At 42.5% G+C, this 11537-nt stretch overlaps 1 protein-coding gene across 3 annotated transcripts in view; it reads right to left on the minus strand.

The window, feature by feature from the left end:
- Positions 1 to 11537, minus strand: part of LOC126765076 (UPF0430 protein CG31712) — a 91294-nt gene that overhangs the window by 62903 nt on the left and 16854 nt on the right. For all 3 annotated transcript variants that reach the window (XR_007668255.1, XM_050482687.1, XM_050482688.1), the window contains exon 3: positions 9393 to 9593. Coding sequence is in view for 2 of the 3 variants with exons in the window: in XM_050482687.1 (XP_050338644.1) it covers positions 9393 to 9593 (201 nt within the window). In the remaining variant the exon portion in view is untranslated. The remainder of the gene's footprint in view (positions 1 to 9392; positions 9594 to 11537) is intronic.

The following is an 11537-nucleotide window of genomic DNA, read 5'->3' on the forward strand; positions in this document are numbered from 1 at the left end:
CAACAAACACAGGAAAGTTTCGACGCCGAGAAGCTGCAATCACAACAGACAGCAGAACGATTTTCAACTCGGCTTGCACTCCTGCTCTCTGAGAGCACTCGTCAACAACTCGGTATAAGGGAACTGTGGGACGGCATTTCAAACTCCTTACGTACAGCTGCAAACGAAACCATTGGTTTTCGGAAAGTGCAAAAGAACAGCTGGTACGGCGAGGAGTGCCGTGTCGCAGCGGAGAGAAAACAGGCTGCCTACCTCGCAACGTTACGATCGAGCACTACACGTGCGGGATGGGATGCCTGCTGAATGGCAGTGAAGTCAAACATCAAGAGAAGGCGAAACCGATTATCTAATCGATGGCGATGTGGCAGATGGTCCATTGCCCGACCATGAAGAAGTTCGAATAGCAATTACCAGCCTGAAGAAAAACAAAGCGGAGGGGGCCGATGGATTGCCGGCCGAGCTATTCAAACACGGCGGCGAAGAACTGATATGGAGCATGCATCAGCTTCTTTGCAAAATATGGTCGGACGAAAGCATGCCCAACGATTGGAATTTAAGTGTGGACTGGACAGACTGGACAAGGAAGCAATGCAAATGGGTCTGGCAGTGAACGAGGGCAAGACGAAATCTCTCCTGTCATTAGAACAAACAGTCGTCGCACTCGCCACTTGGCTCTCACGTCACTGTTGACAGTCATAACTTTGAAGTCGTAGATAATTTCGTCTATCTTGGAACCAGTGTAAACACCACCAACAATGTCAGCCTAGAAATCCAACGCAGGATAACTCTTGCCAACAGGTGCTACTTCGGACTGAGTAGGCAATTGAGAAGAAAAGTCCTCTCTCGACGAACAAAAACCAAACTCTATAAGTCACTCATAATTCCCGTCCTGCTATATGGTGCAGAGGCTTGGACGATGACAACGACTGATGAGTCGACGTTGAGAGTTTTCGAGAGAAAAATTCTGCGAAAGATTTATGGTCCTTCACGCGTTGACCACGGCGAATATCGCATTTGATGGAACGATGAGCTGCATGAGATATAAGCGGTGTCTACGCCAATAAAGAAGAATAAGATATCTATCGGTTGATGATTGCTTTTATCTAAAAGGTAGGTCCGACACCACACCATGAGAAACAATCTATTCTCAAACTATTAGGTTGTCAAAAATCTCCCTTCCGCCTTTTGTCTTCGCGGCTGTGTATAAAGCGCTACAGAGCTCGTATCTGCCAATATTCTATATCTCCGAAAGGTCTTAACATAACCTACAAAACGACGCTATGCATGATTAGTTTGGATATTGCGTTCAACAGTTATAGACGTGTAAACATGGAGTTCAGTAGCGTAGTAGTTTTCCTTCGTTAAAGGCAAATCCGCTAGAGAAACGTTCAGTGAGATTAATGGTGTTTTGGGGGATGGTACTCTATCACTTCAAACTGTGGAGGAATGGATTCGACGATTCAGAATGGTGGAAAAAGACACGATGGAGCAGCCGACGGAAGACATGTGACTACGAATACCGATTAAATCATGGAAAACATCGAGTTAGACCGGCATATGGCATCTCCTGACATCGCCCAGAAGATGGGAGTTAGTCACCAAACCATTTTAAACCATCTGCAGAAGGCTGGATACACAGAAAAAGCTTGATGCTTAGGTGCCGCATGATTTGACGCAAAAAAACCTTCTGGACCGAATCAACGCCTGCTATATGCTGCTGAAACGGAACGAACGCGACCGATTTATGAAGCGGATGGTGACTGGCGACGAAAAATGGATCACATACGACAATGTCGAAGGCCGGTGAATCGTCCTAAACAGTGGCCAAGTCGAGATTGTGTTTGGTGGAATTGGAAGGGAATCATCGACTGTGAGCTGCTCCTATATGGCCAGACGCTTAATTCTACCATCTACTGCGAACAACTGGACCGCTTGAAGCAGGCGATCGACCAGAAGCGTCCAGAATTGGTCAACAGGAAAGGTGTAGTGTTCCACCTGGACAACGCCAGACTACACACTTCGTTGATGACTCGTCAGAAGCTACGGGAGCTCGGATAGGAGGTTTTATCGCATCCACTATATAGCCCAGACATAGCGTTAAGTGATTACCAGCTGTTCCTGTCCATGGCGAATGCACTTGTTGGTGTAAAGTTGAACACAAAAGAGGCTTGTGAAAAGTGGCTGTCCGAGTTTTTCGCAAATAAGGAGGGAAGCTTCTACGAGAGGGGTTTAATGAAGTTCCGTCTAGATGGAAACAGATTATCGAACGATACGGCACGTATTTGAACTAAATCCAATCACTGTAATACTTTTTATAAACAGAAAAAAAAACGGAGGGGAGATATTTGACAACCTTATATATCATCGCCACAGTATTTGAAGGCTTAGTCGTATAGCAGACGCTCATATATTTATTTTTTGGACGTCGGAGCCACGGCATATTATTATTAAATTTGCAGTCATCAGACTATTGGACGTTCAACCTTTTTTTGTTTTAATTTAGCACCACCCTAATTAATATGTTGTTTTGCAACCTGTATACGATTGTATCCGTATGCTCAGCACTGGCATATTTTTGGAAAAACTGCCAAAGAAATTTTCTTCACAAGGTGTAGCGGACTTAAACGGATTCCACATCGACAATCTTGCAAGCAATACACCGTTCGACTTTCGCACCATTTTTTGTGCTCGGACTCTGTTTTACCCATTTTTTAAGAGATCATAAGCCATTAAATACAATATTTTGGGACCTATTCAATATCTTTGCAATTTTCCTTTGCGTGTGATCCTTTCCCTGCAAATTTTTAACACACAATATTCCTTTCAATGTTTTGCTTGACCCATTATTCTACGTAAATACATAATTGACACAAGTATTCCTTCCACAGATCAAACTAACCTTACTACACTTTCTTACTTACTACACTTCTTAAATTCAATATTTTCCGTTAATGCAATTATATCGCGTTGATTTTATTATTTTGTTGTTAAACCCGAGGTACGCTATTTACATTTTCCAGTTAGATGTAAAACTGGGCAATACTATCGATTCCTCTTTTTTTAATAGTACATATGGTTACATCCGTTTTTATGCAAAAAAAAAAGTTGCTACATAATTGAAACATTTCAAAAAAATTAAATTCACCACTGTTTCTAAACAAAACCATTGATTATATTTTCTTGTCCGTAATTGTACATTTCTATCAGAAATAATTGCATAATTTAATATTTTCTGCATTTTACATAATAAGTGTTTTTATAATAACGAGAACAGCCAACTTAAAACAAGTAAGAAAGCTAAGTTCGGGGGCAACCGAAAATTTTATACTCTTACAACTTACTGGAATCAAAGCCATGGAAATACCTTACGATCTAAAACGTCAACCAGAGGATGAGAATCTAAGCAATTTTATATATACGTACATACACCATATATAACTTATACACAGACCTACGTATATATTCGGCATAAGATTTGTTAGAAAAACCAAAATCATTATATGTAGTTATTATACAAAATCAGCCGGATGTTCTAAGATCCTGGAAATGGTCATATGGGGGCTAGGTGAAGTTTTCGGCCAATTGTATTCATTACAGGCACAATGAAATACTATTATAAGTCAAATACGATCATTGAGATAACTCAAATAAAAATAGCCGATATATCCACCATAAAGTCACTAGGTAGTTCGAAAATCTTTATATTAAGTATATGGGGGCTACGGGAAGTATTGACCCGATTCCATCCATTTTGGATACACAGAATTACTACTGCGCTAAAAGGATTCTATCTGAATTTATATTTCATATCTCACACATTGACCGATATTTTCGAACAAAAGTCAACTGTAGGTATAGGGTCCACATCCTCTGCGAATGGTAGGCACCTTGTCGTGGTACAGGGGCTTAGTCGCAAGGCATACTCGGCACCCCCCAACCGGTGTGGGTGGTGTTGACTTGCACTGCCCAGGCAGGTTGTCGGGTGTCGCATGCGTACGGCAACCAAGAAGATGAGGGGCGGCAACTCAAAGATAGCCGGAAGCCATGCATCAGCACCGGCTCCCCCCCGGGTGGAGGAGGGGCGGCGCAGATATGCGGATGCTGTCAAAGGCATACGCATGGCTGTACTGCGTCTGAACTACCCGGCGGAGGCGCTGGAATCGGAGCAGCTTACCGTGCTCCATGACCTCCTCATGGAAGAGGTATTCAGGGGAGATGAATACGCGGCGTCCTTCCTTGGGGTAGATTTTCCAGGTGGCATGATGCAGCTGGACTGCATGGACGAGATGTCCGCCGACTGGCTGCGGGAGTTTGCCCCAAAGCTGGAAGGCTGGACGGGTCCCGTCCTCTGTGCAAAAAGTGCGGAGGACATACCGGTCATGCATAGCATTCGTGCAGTGAGCTTCCGCCTGTTTTACAGGTACAGCACGGTGGTCATAAGGCCTTACAAGCCTGCGTCCACCGGAAGCAAGGAGGCGTCTGAGACTGTCACTCAGCCAAGCGAAGGCAATGCCAAACAGGGCACGACTGTGGCGGCCTCGGAGGTGGAGAGTATGCAGGTGAAGGAGGCCGCGGAACAACCCAGCGTAAGCAGGGATGAGCAGGCTACGCCTGCCGCGACCTCGGACGCCCCAGTTGTCCCGTGAGCAGAGCTCCCCTCCACCCAGGAACTCCTCGATGGATTAGGAGATCTCATGGACAGCAGCGCGAACGACGGCGGGGATGAGGACTTGCACCTCATCGAACTACTATTATAGTGGCCGTCGATATGGAAGTCGCCCTGGTGAACCTGCATCACGCGGCGGCAGCTTCGGCTGTCATTATGAGCAGGTTCACAGCGGAAAAACTGGGCATCCTGTTGATCCAAGAGCCTTGGGTCTTCAAGGGAGAGGTCAAAGGCCTCAAGACAGAATACAACAAGGTAATCTGGGATCATTCTAGCGAGCGACCTAGAACTTGTATAGTAGTCAGGAGCAATATTAATTTCTTCTGAATTTCAGAATTCCTGACGCAGGATTTGGTGGCGGTACAGGCCAGGGACTATGAAGGCAAGGACTTCGTCCTGGCATCAGCCTACTTCCCGGGGGAGGCAACCACAGCACCCCCCGTAGTGGTGGAAAGGCTGGTGGAGTACTGCAGGAGGTACAGGCTGCCCCTTATCATCGGCTGCGACGCAAACGCCAACCACGTAGAGTGGGGCAGTACGGACTGCAACTCGAGGGGTGAGTCTTAATTGTAATATGTAGTAAGTAGCAATCTAGCAATAGAGAAAGTAGGGTGCGAACCCACCTTCATAACGATAAGCAGAAGGGAAGTGCTTGACATCACCTTCAATAACGAGTCTGCAAGCGGTTGGGTCTCACGTTGGAGGGTCTCGGCGGAGCGCTCCCTGTCAGACCACAGAATCGTAAGGTTCGCGCTGAAAGTAGAGGTAAGACGCAGGTTATCTGCGCTGAACGGGTCCATTATTAACGCTTACAATCACAGTTGCCCCTTAAAAGTGCCCACAGACAGGCGCAACTGTCCCTGGTGGTCAAGGAGGCTTACAAACCTCAGGAAAACAGTACGTAGTCTATTTAATAGAGCAAAACGTACAGGGGTCTGGGAAGAGTATAGGAGCAACCTCACTCTTTACAATAAGGAGATTAGGTCTGCTAAACAGGCTAGCTTTAGGAGATTCTGTGAAAATGTCACCTCCACACCAGAAGCAGCTCGACTGCACTAGGCGCTGGCTAGAGGCAAGACTGACACAGTGCTAGCAATTAAAAGGAGCGACAGGACTTTTACGACCAGCGCGGAAGACAGAGCCACAGAGCTTCTGCGCGCTTACTTCCCGGAGACTATTCCAGAAGACCAGTGTCTACCCGTAATTGAACACAGGCCATCCCGTTCCGACTGGGCAATCGCGAAACAAATATTCACCGTGGACTCGATCAAGTGGGCACTGGCCTCGTTCGAGAAGTTTAAGTCTCCGGGAGTGGATGGTATCTTCCCAGCGCTTTTACAACAGGGTGAGCAGATTCTGCTGCCACACCTGGTGCGGCTGCTGAGGGAGAGCCTCGCAATGGCGTATATCCCTGAGTCATGGAGGACGGCTGAGGTGATCTTCATACCCAAAGTAGGAAGGAAGGACTATTCGCTGGCCAAATCTTTCAGGCCAATTAGTGTAACTTCCTTCCTACTAAAAACTATGGAAAAAGTCTTAGACTATGAGATAAGATCGAAGGCGCTGAAGATTGCACCCCTGCATGCTACTCAGCATGCACACAGAGCGGGAAGATCGACCAATACGGCTCTGTACCAGCTAACTTCGGAAATAGAGTTCACTGGAGAGTGAGGAAGTGATGCTATGCGCCTTCCTGGACATCGAAGGTGCCTTTGACAACACATTTCACAGGAGTGTAGCCAGGGCACTGGAGAGAAGGAATGTGGCAGCACCGGTGCGTAGATGGATAGAGGCCTACTGCGCACCAGAATTGCTGAGACCACAGTAGAAGGTACAAGGATTCGTCTTGGCACAACAAAGGGCTGCCCACAGGGTGGTGTGCTATCACCACTACTATGGAGCCTAGTCGTGGACGACCTGTTAGCACTGCTAACGGACAACGGAATCCGCTGCCAAGGGCATGCGGACGACATTGTAATCATAGCCAGAGATACATTTGAGGACACTCTCTGCGACCTGGTACAACGAGGTCTAAACTTGGCAAAGAGGTGGTGTAGTGGAGTTGAATTAAGTACCAACCCCTCAAAAACGACCGTAATTCCATTTACGAGACGCAGGCCCCTACCCGATCTCAGGAATCTCACACTTGGTGGTAGAGAGGTCGAGATAACTAGAAGGGTCAAATATCTTGGTCTTACGCTGGATTCAACTTTGCGGTGGAAGCAGCATGTGAACCAGACCCTGGTAAAAGCAACAAAGGCATTAATGGTGTGCAATCGGCTGGCGGTTAAATCCTGGGGCTGTAAGCCAAGGATCGTAAGGTGGTTGTACACCATGATTGTTGTCGCAAGCTTCGGTAGGAACCCAACTATCGAAGCTACAGTGACTAGCTTATGTCTGGACGACGGATTGCGTACTTGCAATAGGGCTGCTTTGGAGGTCCTGATGGAACTCACACCGCTTCATTTGGTGATCGGTCAAGTAGCCAAGCACTCACTTCTGCAAATGACAGCAGAGGGGTGTGGCAAAGGTAAGGTAATCTCGTCCCAGAGGATGGAGGTGATAAGTGGTACGGATAATATTCCAATAGCCCTCCTCCGGAAGGACAGGTCTTTGCCATAAGTCGGTGTATTGAGATAAACCTCCATCGCAACTACCCCAATGAGCGAATAACCATACTCAGCGATAGTCAAGCGGCACTAAAAGCAATCTCCTCCTACGAGATCAAATCGCTACTAGTGCAGGAGTGTAGAGAACGGCTGAATAGCCTAGCTGAACGAAACCATGTGCACCTATTTTGGGTGCCTGGTCAAAGAGGAATTGCCGGCAACGAACTGGCTGATTAGCTCGCCCGCTCTGCAGCCTCAACCAATATGGTAGGGCCCGAACCATTCTCCGGGGTCGGCCCCCATACCGTTAAGGAGCTGCTCCGTAAGGAAGAAAGAGTGGACAGGGAAAAGAATTGGCAACGAGCGCATGGTATGCGACATGCTAAGTTGTTAATGGTGGGGTTTAAATCAATAATTAACCTCCCAAGGAATAAACTCAGGCTACTTGTCGCATTTCACACCGGCCACTGCAAACTGAACAGACATTTATTTAACATGGGTCTATCAGCTTGCGCCAACTGTCGGTTTTGCGACAGGGAGCCTGAAACACCGGAACACCTGCTAACCGACAGCACAGCAGTCTGTAGACGCAGGTTAAAGGCCCTTGGATCCAGGTTTCCGAATAGGGATCACATCGCCTCACTAGCACCCAGTAGGTTATTGGACTTTATCAATATACTGGGGCTTAGTGAGTCCCAGTGAATTAGGAGAGGGCACAATAGACCTAAGGTCGCGGTGCATTCCTCAATTATTTATCTATCTATCTATAGGGTCCACATATTCGGTACCTAGGGTGTTGAACAGTTTTGGTTGGATTAAAACAATTTTTTGTCATAAAGTGGCATACACTAAAGGCATTATTCGTGCAAAGTTTAATCCCATTATATTAAATGCTCTTTGATTTCTGTAATGGAAAGTAAAAGGATAAAGTGGAATTTAAAATTGTGCTAAATGGGAAGTAGGCGTGGTTATTGTCCGATTTCGCTCAATTTCACAGCGTGACATAGGAATATGAAAAGCATGCCACGTTCCAAATTTTATAGAAATCGGTACTGGTCCTATTATGCCCATCTATGAACTCGATTTTTTTTGTACTAAGGCACCTACATACCAAGTTTCATCAAGATATCTCACTTTTGACGGACGGACGGACAGACAGACAGTCAACCGGATTTCAATTTTTCTCGTCATCCTGATCATTTATATATGCATAACCCTATATCTAACTCGTTTAGTTTTAGGTGATACGCACAACCATTAGGTGAACAAAACTATAATTTTCTGTAACAACTGGTTGCAAGAGTATAAAAACAGAAAAATTATGAGTAGTTCGTTAGTGATAAGAATTTTGTATGAACTTAAATACTCTTTACGTTTTCAAACCAAAGCCAACCTATTTGCCATTGATTAGATTTCTTGGTATCCTTTCCGTTATTCTGTGCCATTCTTCAATAATAATAGTATTGAGCACATATTCTCAATTGTATTGACACCAGAAGATTGCGGTGGCGAAATCAACTGATTTATAATTAATTATATGGTCGGACGAAAATATGCCCGACGATTGGAATTTAAGTGTGCTCTATCCAATCTACAAAAAGGGTGACCCCACAATCTGCACCAACTACCCTGGGATAAGCCTCTTCAACATCGCATATAAGATTCTATCGAACGTACTATGTGAAAGATTAAAGCCCACTCAGCGGTGTCTACGCCAATAAAGATGAAGAGGAATACGGAGTTTATGATCTTAACTAAAGCACGATCACATATTTTTTTCCGTTTACTTATGATGACTCTGTAAGCAATTCTGATGTCAACGAGGACACATTTTTTCCGAGGGACATCCGGAAATGTGGTCGTAATGGCCGAGTTTTGAATATTTTCCTATGTAAATTTCGCAAAATATTATTGACATATGTAAATATATGGAATAATAAGTTTTAATAAAGTATTTAATTTTTTATGTGAAAAACAACAACAGATTCACTAAGCCCGGCGGGGTCGGCGTGAGTTATGTTATGCAAGAAAAGTTCGGAATTTATGCTCAGCGCAGTGAAACACTGCTAAATTTTATATTGAACTAATTAAATATACCATTAATAAAGCTTATATACCTCTCGATGACGAGCTTCTTCACGAATTTGCTCCCGTTGTTTTTCCAATTCGAACATCAGCTCCCTCTCCATTTCAGATTTGGCGGCTTCTACTCTACGCATTACTTCTTTTTCAATTTCATCCTTACGCCTTATTAGTTCTTCTTCTACACGTTTTTTAACCAATAGCTCAATGCGCTTACTGGTCTCATCTTTAATTATCTAAGAAAATTTATAAAAAAAAAAAGTTTGTTTGTTAATTTCTTTTAAAATAGGCCGTCTAAGATATAGTTAAGCAAGCATTACCTAAAAACATCAAAACAAAAAAAATAATAATAATTTCAGAAAATATGTAAAAAAATATGTTTTTCCGCAATTTGCACAAATCAAAGTTGGTAAAATATTGTCAGGCGTTGACCAAACTTTGTATTAAAAAATGTTGAAATTGTATTCAAATTAATTTTTCGACGAAACAGTGAATATATGTATTTGAATTATATTTGGTATCATATTATTGACTTACTTAGTTTCACTACTACATATTGCTTCTTATTCGAAATATTTACATCAAAATCAACATAATTAACTCAAATGATATACACAAATATATAGGCATTTGTGATATCAGCTAAACTAAAGAATAACTCACACATTGACTGATATCTTCCGCAAAAAATTCCGGTAAAATAACGATAATCATTATATCGTCGCTTAAATTGCAAAACAACATACCATCAAAAAAAAAATCGAAATTGAGGTTTTTATTGATTAATATAATTAAATAATTCTGCTATGAGATTTTTTTGTTTCTATTTAATATTCTGCCTATTTTTTGTAAACTTATATAAAACTAATTTTTATATTAAGTAAATGGGGCTAGGATAATATTGACCCGAAGTATACGTACAACGAACTATTTATTAACAAAAAAGATGCTCTTTGAGTTTTCGTACGATATTTCACAGATTGATAGTATAAAATCAAACGGAAGATCAGTTTGAGCGTCCGAAAAATTACTGATTTTCGGATTTTTTTCTTTTAATGTTGAAATTACCTAATCGGTTGGATTTTATTTTTTATAAATAAGTACATTCGTGAATACAAAATGATTTTATGTTTACTTATTGGGTGTATAATAGTTGAATAAATTGTTGAAATTACACGTAAAAAAAGATCTTGTACGATGTCCACGATTGCGGCCGCAATTTTGATCTAAAACAAAAATTTCAAAACGACTATTAATCTGTAGAAAAATAGCTATCGCGCTATCGATTTTTTTCTTTTTTTTAATAAAAAAAACTAAAAGCTACCAAAGCGCGTCAGGGAATGGCGTTAAAAATGTTCTCTCCAAATTGGAACAAGACATCTTTAAACTCATTCTTTGAGAGTGGTAACCGTTTTGAAAAACACCATTCTGAGAAAAACGCGTTTAAAGATTGGAGTCGACATGTTCACCGCTGTGCTCCCTTTCTACAAGAAATGCTGTAGCGACTGTAATAATCGATAAAGATAGTAGATTCTAACGCACTAGTCGACATATAGATGGCGCCACCATGAGGCGCTAGATTCAATAACTTTGGAACCAATTTGTATATAGATTTTTAGGGGATCGTCTCAGTGCGAAAGTTTTGAGAAATCGATTATCGGATAGTATACACTAAAATTAACATGATCTCAAATTATGAAATCGAAATTTCGATTATGTATGTGTATACTATCCGATAATCGATTTCTCAAAAATTTCGCACTGAGACGATCTCCTAAAAATCTATATACAAATTGGTTCCAAAGTTATTGAATCTAGCGCCTCATGGTGGCGCCATCTATATGTCGACTAGTGCGTTAGAATCTACTATCTTTATCGATTGTCCAGTGAGAATTTCATGACATTTCATTGATTGGAAGTGAAGTTATTGCGTTTTAAGGGTCATTATTTTTGTGTTATCGGTGAGAAAATGAGCTTCGAACAAAGAGCTAACATTAAATTTTGTTTTAAAATTGCTTAAACTTTTACCGAAACGTTTGAATTGATGAAACAAGTTTATGGCGATGATTGTGCGTGAATTCATCAAAAATCAGCCGAAATCATCATTGAAATTCATGGAAATGAAATTGAACATCTCCAAAACATCGATTTATCGCATTTTGACCGAACATTTGGGCTTA

The sequence above is a fragment of the Bactrocera neohumeralis genome, unplaced genomic scaffold (assembly GCF_024586455.1).
Source record: "Bactrocera neohumeralis isolate Rockhampton unplaced genomic scaffold, APGP_CSIRO_Bneo_wtdbg2-racon-allhic-juicebox.fasta_v2 cluster10, whole genome shotgun sequence".
In the NCBI taxonomy this organism is placed as follows: domain Eukaryota; kingdom Metazoa; phylum Arthropoda; class Insecta; order Diptera; family Tephritidae; genus Bactrocera; species Bactrocera neohumeralis.